The sequence below is a fragment of the Gossypium hirsutum genome, chromosome D05, assembly GCF_007990345.1.
Source record: "Gossypium hirsutum isolate 1008001.06 chromosome D05, Gossypium_hirsutum_v2.1, whole genome shotgun sequence".
NCBI lineage: Eukaryota > Viridiplantae > Streptophyta > Magnoliopsida > Malvales > Malvaceae > Gossypium > Gossypium hirsutum.
This window is the reverse complement of record NC_053441.1, coordinates 58,726,771-58,742,041: the sequence shown is the minus strand read 5'-3', so window position 1 is coordinate 58,742,041 and position 15,271 is coordinate 58,726,771. Positions and strand designations below refer to the sequence as shown.

Below are 15,271 nucleotides of genomic sequence, written 5' to 3'. Positions count from 1 at the left end.
CTAACTTCTCAATTAATCAACATATTTAGGACTAGGCGACGTGCAGGAGATCAAATTGAGTTCTCAATTATTTAAGTATGATGGTTCATGTTTTTAAATTATTCTGGACATTCTGATTTTTTTTTTTGGGGGGGTTGAAAAACTTTTTCCAGATTTTGCTTTGCATAGTTGGATTTAGTAATTATTACTAAAAACTACAAGATTTTGTGTTTTACAAATTAAGTCGTGGTTTTCAAATTTTAGTACTCTAAAATTTCCACTGCAAAATAAAGTAATCACTTAAGTGTTTTTCTATAACAAAATAAATAGTTTTAATGATTGTTTTCTTAAAAATTGAAAAGCGATTCGCCAGAATTAATATTGTCAAAACACACAATTTCAAATTTATTTTCTGGGTTTTTAAACAAGTTAATGTAATTCCTCCAGATTCAACCATAACGTATATACCAAGTTTGTGGCGTTACAATTTTTGTCCTCAATTTACGTGTATATATATATTATATATATATTTATCAATTTGACCTTGATTTTATATAAAAAATTAACATCATTTATAAAATAGAAAAAAAGTATATAAAATTCTAGAAAAATAAAATCTTGAATATGTTGTTGAAGAACTAAAATGTATCACAAATAAAGAAAAGTATCATTCAATAGAATCCAATAACAAATAATTAGAAACAAAACGAAATAGAAAAGTTCACTTTCATGCTCTTGAAGAACATCTAGGACTGATATAACAGAGACTTGTAAAATCGACCCAGATGTCATTTTTTTTGTCAAAAGATTACAAAATATACCACAATTTTTTTTTCAAACTCAGTTCAAATTTTAATTACATTTAAATTATTTTTCAAAACCCAAATTGTAAAAACAAAATGTGTTTCTTCTTCCATGGTTGAGTTTGGCTTGGACAAGGTTTTTATGTCACGAGCTGTTCCAACTCGAATTCAATTTAAATAATAAAAAATATTTTTAAATTTTAAATTTAATTAAGAATATAAAAATATTTTTAATATTTTATTATTTTTTGAACTCTCAAATGGACTTTCTAGATTGACTGAGCTGGGCTAAAAATGGGTTAGGCTTGAAAAAATTTTAGATTGTTTTTAAGACTATATCAAGGAGTCTAATAATTATAATTTTTTAAAATGTTTTAATAACACTAGAAATCTTATCATACGCATATGCGTGTAAAAATTACATATTTAGAACACATATTTGTGTTTAAAAAGAACATACAATAAATGATGAATAGTATGATTCGGAACTAATTAATAATAATACATGAAATATGTATGATATTAAAATAAAAATTAGATTAAATTGAGAGTGAAACAAAATTTAAACACAAAAACACATGAATATTAAATGAATACAAATGTTTATCATTGTTTTGTCTTCAATACTGAGTTGGTGTCATGTTCATTTATGACGCTAAATCAATGGCATTATTTATATATACAAATATATAAAAATTTAGAACACAAATATACTTATTAAAGTTTCAAATGAAAACCTTAAATTGTTTTAGTTATAATGTAAATGAAAAAGCTTTATACGCATGGTGTCCCCTAGTTCAAATACCATTATAATTGTTTGAGTTGGGACCCAATTGATAAGTGACACCAACCCAGTAAAATGCTTAATACATAGTATAGATAAAACAATTCTAAACTAAAATTTTTAAAAGAATTTAGGGTAAAATTCAACTATGGATAAGTTTTCATTTTGATTACTTAACTAAAAACTGCTACAATTTGATCACTAATATTTTTGAAATTATTTTCTTTTTGTCACCCGACTGTTAAGTGGCACTTGTTTTAGTTGGTATAATAATAATAATTCTAGTCATCAGTTTTTATATTTTCTGTCAATTTGACCTTGATTTTGTATAAAATTATAAAAAAAACTAAAAAATATTTATAAAATAGGAAAATGCATATAAAAACTCTAAAAAATAAAATCTTGAATATGTTGTTGAATAACTGGATTTTATTGAGAAATAAAGAAAATTATCATTTAATAGAACGTAATAACAAATGAAAAACAAAACAAAGTTACATTTTGCACCTTATACTTGTTCATAATAGCTAATATTCACATAAATTTTCAATTCAGCCCATTTAAGTGATGAATTCACTAAATTCTAGTTATAGCTAAACATATAGATGAAATCAAGTACAATTTACACATAATATAAAACCAGATAGTAAGTTTCATATTTAATTTCACACCCTAATACTACTCATTCACTTGTATATTTAATTTCAAGTTGTAACATATGATTATGCATTCTTATACCCTGTTGTCCCATACTTTTCGATTATTTATTAGATTTAATGATAAATTTAGCTTTTAACGTTTGATTATTTTATTAAAATGGCTCTAATTGTGTTTTTGAGGTTTTTTTTTTTTGCTATCAACCTTTTTTTTTGTTTCAATCTTCTTTTTTTCATAGATTTAATGAAAGTACCTTAAAAAAGTTAACCGCAATAATGTGGAATATCATATGTCGAATATTTTTAATGAGATATAATTTATTAGTTAGATAACCCAATAAGATAATTACATGTAGAGAATATTAAAATAAATAATAATTAAATTGAAAAAAATCTTAATTTAAAGAAAACAAATGTAATTATTTTTTAAAAAAAACTAACTCAGTAGAAAAATTTCTCAGTAAACAAACATATAAAAGATTGAAAACTTTAGAAAGAAAAGAAATATTGAAACAAAGGTTGTGGTAAAGAAAAGCTCATAAATAGAATTACGGCCATTTTGACAAAACAAGTAAAAGTTAATGGCCAAATTAATCATTAAACCTAATTATTATTATTATTATTATTATTATTATTATTATTATTATCATCATCATCATCTAATGCCAATTATTAATTAGCAAAGAAAAAAGTCAAAAAGAAAACAGTAAAAAAAATGGATTTCTTTCTCCCATTAATTATCAATCATTAATTATTTTCAATTATCAATCATTAATTGTTTTCTCTTTCTTCTTCTTAACGTACTTTCCCATTAATTATCAATCATTAATTAGTTTCTCTTTCTTCTTCTTCTTCACGTACTTTCCCATTAATTCCTATCACAATTTTGCTTATTTCTGTTTCACCTTCTTCTTCGCTCTTTTTAATTTCTTTTGATCTCCAAGGTCTATCACTAATTTTCAAGCATCCAGTCAAGGTAATTTTCTGTCATTTGCTTCATTCATGACTATACAATGATTGTTTTTTATTATCAGCTACTGTTGTAGCAGCTAGCCTTGTAAGATAGTCAAGGTAATAAGATCTGAAGCAATGGTTTCCTCTAGTGATTATCAACAGTTTTAGATTTTAAGACGGGATGATCAGCGGACATAATCTACTATAGATACAAATTAATACGAAAAGAGCTATGCTTTGTAAGATAGTCAAGGTAATAAGATCTGAAGCAATGATTTCCTCTACTGATTATCAATTTTAAGACAGGATGATCAGCAGACATAGTCTACTATAGATACAAATTAATACGAAAAGAGCTACCCAGAAGCAATATAATGTTGAAATCCCATGCTGTTGAACATTTTACCTCTTAATATTCTGTAATGAACTCTTGCACACTTGACCAGAATTTCATCATGTTTCTATCTGCCACCCATCCATAGCTCCATCTAATAGACGCCATTGCTTGAAACTTGCATTCATGCTTACACTGACATATCAAAAAGCCAATACATTCACAGATTTTCATTATCTGCTACTGTGAGTCTTGTGAGTCTTTTAAAAATTGTCTGTATCAATCAGTGAGAATGTATTAGAATCAAGCTATCAAAGCAAACCTAATAGCACTATGAGTCCAAACTTGGACTAGACATCAAAGAATTCTGTTGTAAAACAAGAAAGTGTTAATAAATAAAAAGTAAAAACAAATGAAAACTTAAAGCTAAGAGTCAATGAAAATTGCTGAAACCCGAAAACTTGAATTGATAAACTCCGTTCGAGGTGTTCTCGATTTCAAAAAATCACAAAATTTAAACTGGAGCCTCCTCAATTAATGTAGATCTGATCTGCAAAGTTTCAGCACAAAATTCAGCCCACAAAATTTTTTTATTATATTATTTTTTTGTACTTTTTTTATCACTTTTTTGTGGTAAATATTTTTTTACACCCTAAAATAGTGTCAAGAAATAGTATGTAAAATTTCAAATCATTTGAAAATCCTTTACCCACTAAAAAATACTTTTTTCAAAAAACTGTCGGGGTGAAAAAAAAAATTATTTTGAAGCTATTTCTAGAAATTAGTTTATAAAAAAAAAGAACACTTAAAATACCCAAATCAGATACCAAATGATAAAGAATGAGACAGATGAACACAAAAGCAGATCGTAGAGTTTATCAAAGTCGTAGATTTGACTTAGGGCTCTAGACTTTCGAAAAGAAACTTGGATTTTGACACAAACCTGAAACGAAATCGAATCCAAGTCAGATAAAAAAATTAAAATAAATAACTATAATAAAATAATAAATCAAAGATTAGAATAATAATAAGGCGAATAAATAAGATAAATGGAAAGATAGAACGTGGCGTGTAGAAGTCCTAAGAAACCTTGGAAACACGAAGAATCCACAACTCCCTTCAAGTGGCTCTAATTTCCCCTCCAAGATAGAAATCTTGGCAAGAAAAAGTTTGAAGATGATCCCCACAATCTAAAAAGATTGTTAAAACTCTTCTAAAAAAAACTCAATAGAAATTATTGAAAAGAAAAAACCCAGAGAGAATTTATTAACTCAAAGACAAACAGAATAATAATGAATTGTATCAATTGTGTACAATGCAAATGCCTATATATAGGCCCGCTAAATAAATCTAAATAAAACTCTTAAGTATACTAGAACTCTAATTTAATCTAAACAAGGAGTGGTTTTAAACTAAACTTTCTTGTTAACATAAAACTCCTAAATAACTTAAAATACTTAATAATTATAAAAAATTTGGAATAAAATAATAAGAGCTGATAAATAAAATATTGGGCTTATATATAATAAAAATTAAGCCTAAAACTCAAACTCAATATGAAACGTCTAGGCCTGTGAGATCAATTGGAGTTCTTGAAGTGAAATACCTAAGTTTGTTAGCATTTTCCACATTGGCTTGTCATCATAAATTGAGAGTTTAGGCCCACGAACAGAATTAGTCCCTTCTAATTCATCATTACTACAGAATTCATCATCTTGAAATTTCAACTCTTCTTCTCGAATTGTTTTCGTGATAAAGTCTCGAACAAATAAGTTGAGTTTTGACTTTATCTGTTTGGATTTGGATCTCATAATTGGGCCTTGAGAGAAACTTATATCATCTCTATTATGGCCTTTGAATTGGGCTGAGTTACTTGTATCAATATAAATTTCTGTAATTCGGTTAACCTACAAAAATATTTTGATTTGGTTAATGTATTTGAAAAAAATTCAATTCAATTAACGGTTAAATTTTTTACATTTTAAGTAATTCGATTCGGTTAATCATTTTACCATCCCTTTACACCACTATTCTATGGCACATGCATATGCAAAATATAGTTTGCGTATTACTTGTTCCTAGCTTCCTTGCTCATTACATGCAAATGCAAAGATTGATCGACGAACAACGTGCCAAATTTAAAACAAATTTAAAAATATTTAATAATGTATTTTTAAAAATAATTATTTAAAATGTTGTTAAATAAATTTATAATTTATAACTAAAAAATTTAACTTTTTTTGTCTGATCAGAATTAAACAACTATAATTTTTATTCTTAATTATAGAAACAAATAAATTTCTTCCAAAAACAATTATAAAAAATAAAATTAGTGTTAAAATGTGGGTAGTTGTTTAGCAAAAGATTTAAAGTATTTTAAAAGAAATAGTAAAAATTAAAAATAATTTAAAACACAAAATTGATGGGGACATTCCATTTCCCACATTCAAGTCTTTACATATGTTTCAACCCACGTAACTATCTCCATCAATTATTTTATTCCTTACCAATTTAAGAACAAAAAAATAATAATAATTAATTATTTTATCCAAATCATACAAAAAATAATTAATTATTAAAATGGTATGGAAAATAAATTAATTATAAAAATAAGACATTTGCTACGATGTTCTGCTGGTGTCGCTGGCATATTGGCAACACTAGACTAAAATGTGATAACCAAAAATATTCAAAGACTTTATATGTAAATTTCTCATTTTAATTGGCTGTTGAAAATAAGTTTTAAAAGTGTTGTGTGGCAGTGTGGCGGCACAAAATCTTAAATAGGGTTAATTTCTTTGTAAACCCTCATTGTTTATTATTTTATTTTTATTCCCCTTCAATACCAAAACTAAAAAGTTCTCTTACCCATTAGTCCATTTTAGATTATGCCTGGCATAACAGTTAACTTTATTGATAGTAATTTTCTGTGGCTCATATATAGATATATAATAAAATCTTTCTAAAATTTTATAATTAAATTGATAATAAGAATAATTATAATGCCATCTGTAATGGCAGACAGCAAGGAAAAAAGCGAAAAGAAAAAGAAATAAAAATAGGATTTCTTACTAATAATTCTGCCTTTGTGGAACCTGCCACTGACTTCATAATTCCCCTGTTTTTATATTCACTTTCTTCTTATTTCTTTCTTCTTCACTGCTTTTAATTTGTTTCAATGTCCAAGGTCTATCACAAATTTTCAAGCATCCAGTCAAGATAATTTTCTTTCATTCGCTTAATTCATGACATGCTTTTCTTTGCTTTTGATTATCCGCAACTGTTTTAGATTTTAAGAGTGGATGACCAGCAGACATAATCTACTATAGATAGAAATTAATACAAAAAGAGCTTCCCAGAAGCAATATAATGTTGAAATCTCCTGTTGAACATTTTATCTCTTCATATTCTGTAATGGACTCTTGCACACTTGAATCTTGCATTTTATATACATTGAGTGCTTGATTCTGGTGACCAAAATTTCATCATGTTTCTGTCTGCCACCCATCCATATCTCCATCTAATAAACGCCATTGCTTGAAACTTGCATTCATGTTTCCTTTTCATGCTTACACAGACATATTAATACTTCATCCAATACATTCACAGATTTTCATTCTCTGCTACTGTTATATATGACTGCATTGCAGGGACATAGCAATGGAATACGTAAAGCCTGTTGTCGGCATTGCAAATTCTCTCGGAACTCCTGTTTGTAAATATTTGAAATATCACAGAAAGCTGAACGATTATGTGAGAAACTTCAAGAGGATCAGAGATGAATTGAATTGCAAAATGGAAGATACAGAGCTGCAATTGAAAGCAGAGCTTCTTCGTCCTCGGGGGAAGATACCGAAGAAGGGAGTTGAAATTTGGTTGAAAGCTGTGAAAGAGATGATTAGGGAAGCACAAGTTGTTGAAAACAAAGTCAGTAACGGGAGATATCTCTGTCGTGCTTGCAACGGGAAGCTGGTTGATAAAAAGACTCGAGAAATGAAGGAATTTCTTGATAAAGCTCCTAATGCCTCCGAAGCTCTTGCCATGGATGGTCCAAGTGGTGGGTTGCCACTGCCAACATCAGAACTAGTTGGGCAGGAAGCTGCCAGAAAAGAGATTTGGGCATGTTTGATGCAAGAGGAGATAAAAAAGATTGGGGTTTGGGGGATGGGCGGTGTGGGTAAAACCACGATCATGAAGCACATCCACAATGATCTTTTGAAAGAACAAAGATTGGAAAGAGTAATCTGGGTTACCATATCAAAGGAGTTCAATGTAATGAAGGTACAAGATAGTATTGCAAGTGCGTTGGAGGCGAAGGATTATTTAGACAAAGAAGAGGACAAGCTCAGACGAGCAGCAGTCTTGTCAGAAATGCTGAAGAAAGTAGGAAAGCATGTTCTAATCCTAGATGATGTGTGGGATGAAGTCTCTCTAGAAGAAGTTGGGATCCCTGAGCCGAGTGACAGCAATGGCTGCAAGTTGGTGTTGACAACCCGTTCGGAGCATGTCTGTAAGTATATGGGTTGCACGGTGATAAAAGTGAAGCCCCTTTCAGCACAACAGGCATTGACACTATTCTTGAGTAAAGTTGGGCCTAACATAGTGCAAAATCATACTTTAATGCCAATTTTGAGGCTCGTTGTCAAAGAATGTGCGGGTCTGCCTCTTACAATTGTCGTCGTAGCTAGTACATTGAAAGGAGAAGAGGACCCTCTTATTTGGAAAAACGCACTCAGGGAATTGAAAGAGAGAATAGAAAAAGTGGAAGGAGTGGAAGCTAAAGTGATAGAGCGTTTGAAATTTAGCTTCGATCACTTAAAGGACGAGAAAGTGAAATCTTGTTTCTTACATTGCGCATTATTTCCTGAAGATTTTGAAATTTGGAAGGATGAGTTAATTGAGTGCTGGATTGAAGAGGGATTCATAGATGATATGGGTACAAGACAAGAAATGAAAGACAAGGGCCATGTTATTTTGAAGAAGTTAGGAGATAACTGCTTGTTGGAAAATATTACCACTGAATTTGGTTTACATGGTATAAAGATGCATGATGCAGTAAGGGAGATGGCATTGTCGATCACAAGAATGAATCCTCGATATATAGTACAAGCAGGCTTGCAATGGAGTCCAGATATTGAGAAAGTGTCGCTTATGTATAACTCCATAACGGAATTTCCCGCAGATGTGCTGCCCACAAAATGTCAAGTGCTCACAACCTTGTTATTGCGGGGGAACCCAGTAACGAAGATCCCATATTCTTTATTCATGAACATGCCTTGTCTTAGTGTTCTCAATTTGTCTTTTACAAAGATCGAGAGTTTGCCAAATTCCATCTCTGAACTAAAGAACCTCACAACATTGTTGGTTCGTGGCTGTCAAGAATTAAGAGATCTGCCATGTCTTTCGATGCTTCAAGAATTGAAGAAGTTGGATCTTTCTGGGACTAAAATTGAGGAAGTTCCTGAAGGAATGGATATGCTGATAAAGCTAAGATATCTTGATCTTAGTGTGCGCACTCTGAAAGAGATACCCTCTGGACTTTTACCAAAATTCGTTCACCTTCAGCACTTGAGTTTTGATGTGCACAATGAAAAAACAAGTCTAAAAGCAGAAGAGATGGAACCATTGATGAAGTTGGAGTGGTTTACCGGACGTTTCGAAGACATCAATGAATTCAATAAGTTCATCTCCTCAATGCAACAAAGTAAGAAAAATCTCATCAAGTACTCTTTACAGGTGGGCTCATATAGTGTGGGCTCAAATATGCCTCATAGAAGAGATAAAAGAGTAACAATTGGAGGAGTCCACAAGTGGGAAGGTGAGTTAATTATGCACCCAATTGAAATTCAAGAGTTGAATATTTTAAAGTGCCACTATTTGAGAAGCTTAGTCGATGATAATTCTTTCTTCAAAAATGCGATTGACTTGAGGGTTTATGATTGTCAAGGGATAGAGTCTGTTGTTTCCTTGTCCTCTTTTGCCTCTTCTTCCGCTCATCCATTTCAGAGCCTCGAGGTGTTATATCTTCGTGGTGTGCCAAAGTTGACTGCCTTTATTATGAAAGATGCAGGAATTGGTTCAGCAACAACATCAACATTGGCTCCGTCTGCCACTTTTTCCCATCTTAAGGAAATTACGATATACAGAAGCTTAAGTATGAAGACGTTGCTTCCACATTGGTTGCTTCCAAACCTCCAAAACCTGGAAGAAATACATGTGGGTGCTTGTAGTCAGCTAGTAGAAATATTGGGAGCAGCAACATCAGAAGTTGAAGAAAAAGGGAGTGATGCATTAATCAAATTCCATCTTCCCAAATTGAGAGAACTGGAATTGTGGGCATTACCAAATTTGAAGAGCATTTGCAGCAAAAGTGGAGTGATGGTTTGTGATTCTCTCCAACTTATCCATATTACTAGATGCGATAAACTGAAGAGAATTCCTCCATTTGTTCCCCTTGTTGGCAATGGGCAGCCATTTGCATATGCTCCACCTTCTCTTACCATCTTCTCATGCACAGAATGGTGGGAATCGTTGGAGTGGGATGACCATCCAAACTTTAAAAATATTCTTCGCTTCAACCCCTTTGGAGGATAGGAGGTATGAACCATTTATGGTTTAGTTTATTTTTTTATTTTGATAAAACTAACTTCTCCATATTAATAAAATTTGAAGTATATTTGTGAAGATGTTGAAGAGAAAGATAAAAGGGTTGGTGGGAAAGAAGTCGGGGGGAGGATAGTGCAAAAGAGAGGAGAAAAGGAATGATGGAAGGAAGAGGTTAAGAGCATGGAGACTGAGAGGCAAAGGTAAATAAGAGATCAAACTGCCTCCACTTTTTAAACAGTTTCCCTCTCTTACCATTCCTTCTATTCTCTTATTCTTCTCATATATATATATATGTACAAATACAATAGGGTACAATTAACATTTTTATAATTTTTTTAATTTTAAAATATGCAATTTTAAAAATTAACCCATTAGATATCATATTATAGAACTTGTAGTAAAATTATATTTTAGTTTATACAATTGGGTATGTAATCAATAATTTATTTGTATGCTATCAGTGATTATTATTATATCATATTTACATAATGTTGTCATGTCACATCTCAAAAATCGGGATAGTAAATCGGGGGTTAGTGAATCAAAAATAGTAATTAAGTTAGATCATTAAAATAAGTAGGAATTAATTAAATAAAATATTATAATTAATATAATTAATAATTTTATGTTAAGAAATTAAAATTGGGTGTTCGGGAATTAGTTTGGTTAAAATGGATTTTTTTTAAATATTGGGTTTGAAAATAATTGAGAAAACTATATTTTAATTAAACTAAGGTCTGAATTGAAAAATAAAGGAAAACTGGAAGTTTTTTAAATGCAATTTTTCCTTATTTAAAAAAACTGCTCATCTTCCCCGTTTCTTTAACCCGACCTCGTTTCCCTCCATTGAATTTCACATTAAAAATTTCCCCAAATTTAACTATAATATTTTCTCTCAAAATTAACTCATCCTTAATGATTTTCTAGCTATCCAAACACATCCACACCTTCCAATTTTCAAGAGCAAGTGTTTCTACCTAAACTAATGATGATTTGCAAACGATGCTTAAATGTGATATGTTATGTGTTGTATATTGAGATGAAAATAAAAATGTTATGTGTTTATGACTGAATATGATATGAGTCTTGCTGATTTTATATACACTATATGAGATCTATATGTTGTGACTATTTGAGCATAATGTGAGCACTTGTAAGTGCATGATATGAGACTTGAATATGTGATATGAACATGAGTTGTGTGATATGTGAAAGTGTGCATAAAACAATACATATACATGTTTAAGTGGATGTGTTTGGAGGGTGATAGCTTTACGCTACACATTATATTGGCCGTATTTGGAAATTTGGTTACCCAATGCAATATATTTTGTACATATGCTTCATAATCACATTGTGGCAACATATTAATGTGAATGCTATGCTCACCGTGCTTAATAGTGATTGTATGCTTTCTTCTAACTTTGGATATTGTGATTACTTGTGGCAATCTCTAAGCACTCACTGAGCTTGAAAAAGCTCACACTCTTTTATGTTTAACAATGCAGAGATATAGCTGAAACAAAGAGGAGAAGTGAGCTGCCAAGTGATCCAAAGCAAGACAATTTAACCTGAGTATGTTTGGTGTGTTTTTAAATCAATAAGGAAGGCAATGTGGGACTAATCTAGAGGGTTTTAGACTTTGAACTGTTAAGGGTTTATTAATGGACAATAAGGATCGTTTAAATGGTTTTTAGAACTTTTAAAATTGGTTCGAATGAATGCTTTCAATGGAAGATTTGAGAATGAATGTTATTGGTTGAATTAGTAAGGTGTTGTGTACTTGTTTATTGGCTAACATGTAAATTGCAGGTGGATTGGCTTGTTGCGTATTGAGGTAAGTCCAAAATGACCATATAGTATGTTTTGTATCAATTATGCACTTAGAAATGCTTAAAATACAAATTTACATTTTGAGTAATTGAATTGTGACTTTAGGGTTGCATGATAGCATAGTAATTTACTTGAGATGTCAAAACATGTTAATGTAAGTTATATGACATGTTAAAATAGGGAGAATAGCATGAAATCTCAATTTGGTATGTGTATGAGGGTGTCAAAGTGTCCAACACAAGTACTTGAAAATTTGCGATACCGATATTGGGTCGATGTTGCCACATGGAAATCATGAGGTCGTGACACGGTGATCAAAGAGTTTTGGGCATATTTTGAAACTTTTGCAAATAAATTTTTATTTTTACATAATAAAATTAGAAGCCTTAAACAACATGAAATGCTTTAAAAATTTACATGACTTGGTTTTGTATATTAAATTTTAATATTGGAACTTCAATTTCTTAAAATAGTTTTACTGGATATTTTGAATAAAATAAAATAATAGAAAGAGAGGAAATTTTTTGGGGAAAAGAAGAATAAAATTAAAATTAAAAAATTAAAAATAAAATTTTAATAAAATATCACTAATTTCCCCCAACTCTACACTAACCCACTAATCAACCTAATCCCACCAAATCCAACACTTCAATCCACATCCAACTACCTCAAAATTTCAACTTTACCGAAGTTAACCCCTATTAGACAACCGCAACAAAAATTATGATTCACATTCGTACAAAGTTTTGAACACAAAACCTCAAGACAAGCTAACACCTTACTACTCAAACATAAAAGCTCATTCTAATATAACTTGACTTGCAATAGAATATAAGCCAAACCGCCAATGAATAGGCTAGGATCACAAATAGCAAAAATTTCCAAAAGTAGGACTTGAACTCAAGACATCAAACACACAATCAAAAACACTTAGCCATTGAAGCAAATACATATTTGTGATAAAATTCACAGAAACAAAGTTAAATAATCAGGGCTTTACAATGTCGGTATTGGAATTAAAATCTGAAGGTAACTCTGATTCCATAGAGGAAGGATTAGGTATCCAAATTTAGGTTCATTCTCTCTTGTTTTTTCTTGAAGGTGGAACATGGAGGAGACTAAAAGAATTGAAAACTGAGGCTACATGAAATGTTGCATTATAAATCATAAGACTGCTATTTGCTCTAATTTAGATACATATGATTTATAAATATTATATTTTATAATCATAGTAGAGAACAATGGGGCCAACAATAATGGAAGACAGCAAAGGAAAAAACTAATAATAAGAAAAGATGGAATTTACTTTGCCTTTGTGGAACTTAAAAATAAAAGTTGCCCCGAACACCATTAAAATTGACTCATAATATTGTTTGTTTTCTTTGATTATTGTTCCCATAACTGCTACTGTTGGTGTGTGGTGATAAAAATGAATTTATGAGAAATTAAAAAAGGTTTCAATACGTGTATCGATACCACTATTTTAAAGTTCTATTTACCCCCACTTATTTATCGCTGTGCAAAAGAGTTACTCACAAATTGATCTTGAGGATACAATAAAACCTAATGATTGTCAACGTTTTGCACTGACAAAAAGAATTCACTGAGCATTGAATGGAGCATAGCAAGAATACCGATTTCTATAAAGAACTTCTACAGTAATTTTTCATAAAACAATCTAGGAATATTAGAAGATGAAGAATAGAATTCGATAACAAATTAAAAAGAGAACAAAACCAAAAAAAAAAAAGAGTTAGATCATTACATGATTCCTCAATATTTCTCAAAACCGAATCATTACTATTATCAAGTTGAGTTTCATGGTCTTAAACGACATCTAGAATTGGTATTATAGAGGCTTATAAAATTGACCCTAATGCCATTTTTTTTTAGAAGAATACAAAATATACTACAATTTTTTTTTCAAACTCAATTCAAAATTTCATTACCTATAAATTATTTTTCAAAACCCAAATTGTAAGTAAAAAACAGAGATCAAATAATTTTGCTTAATGTTTTTCTTTTCTTTTTTTTTTAAAAAAAATGGGTATTGAATATTTTGATACAGATAATATAGAGAAATTTTGGAGGGTTTAAAAATAATTACCCCTAATTTTCTCTCACTTTATTTATTTTTGAATTTTTATCTATTTTTATTTAATTTTTAATTTTATAATTTTATAAAAATTTTAAAAATAATTTTAATTTTTTACCAATTTATATATTATCAAGATCAAATTGATAAAGAGTATAAAAATTGGGGACTAATGTAACCAACTCATTTTCTCAACTGTACACCAAACAACTCAAATCCACACTTTTTAAGTTGAAATTGACTTAACTTTAAGGGATAATTGTAACTATCTCATATTCTGGAGACATAATGAATATCGTATTGTAAGGTTTTAGCGTGGGTTCATTTCTCATGTTTCTTGACTAAAATGATAACCGGACTAAAGCTAAACGGAGATTAATTGAACATGAAATTAATCATACTTGATTGGATTATGAGTTAAGAAGAGAGGAAACTAAAATGGGAATTGCACCAAAATATAAAAAGAGAAAAACAATGACAGATTGCTTTAAATGCAATAGACACAAGAATGTGCTAAATTGCCTTTTTAAATTGAAAGTGTGTATTCATGTCACAATTACAAATCTTTATATACACATCTCAAAGAATCAACTTCACATAATTTTACTCCTAGAATCGTGTTTAACAAGCAACCACTAAATTAGATTTTTCCAAAAATAGAATTTGTCAAAGCAAAAAAAATCTAATATTTTTATCAGCATAAAAATAATTCTGCAACTTTCAATTTAGCCTCCACACTTGCTCTTTGTTCTAATTTAGTCCGATTTGTTTGTTTCTAAACTTTAGCACTCCAATTGTGTCCCTAATAAAATTTAAGTAAGAAATCACAAGTTTAGTAGCATCTTATTAAAAATTTTATCAAAATTAGGTACATTAAATATATAAAATTAACTTGCAATCAGATTTAGAACTAATTAATAATAACACATGAAATTTAAACAAAAAAAACACATCAGATTAAAAATACTAAATAAATACAATTGTTTATCTTTGTTTTGACTTCAATCCTGAGTTGATGTCGTGTTTATTTGTGACACTAAATCAATAATAGTTTTTTGTGTACACAAATAAATAAAAATTTAGAATACGGATATACTTATTAAAGTGAAAAGTGAAAAGTGAAAAGTAAAAAGTAAAAATTGATTAGTTCAAAAGTAAATGAAAAATATTTATATGCAAGGTGTCCTTGGTTCAAATCTTGTTATGGATAAATTTTTATTGATTTAT

The 15,271-nt window shown here is 29.9% G+C and overlaps 1 protein-coding gene across 2 annotated transcripts; it reads left to right on the top strand.

Moving 5' to 3' along the window:
- The first annotated feature begins 3,066 nt into the window (after positions 1-3,066).
- Positions 3,067-11,880, top strand: LOC121216858 (probable disease resistance protein At1g61300). 2 transcript variants are annotated; one of them, XR_005913064.1, is made up of 4 exons: positions 3,067-3,198; positions 7,161-10,107; positions 10,196-10,316; positions 11,625-11,880. XR_005913064.1 is itself a non-coding variant. In XM_041092320.1 (3 exons), the coding sequence occupies exon 2, from the start codon at positions 7,171-7,173 to the stop codon at positions 10,102-10,104; it is 2,934 nt and encodes a 977-aa protein (XP_040948254.1). In that variant the 5' UTR covers positions 3,067-3,198; positions 7,161-7,170; the 3' UTR covers positions 10,105-10,107; positions 11,625-11,880. The 2 variants fall into 2 exon arrangements, 1 of the variants encoding a protein (XP_040948254.1); XM_041092320.1 differs by lacking the exon at positions 10,196-10,316.
- The last annotated feature ends 3,391 nt before the right edge of the window (positions 11,881-15,271 follow it).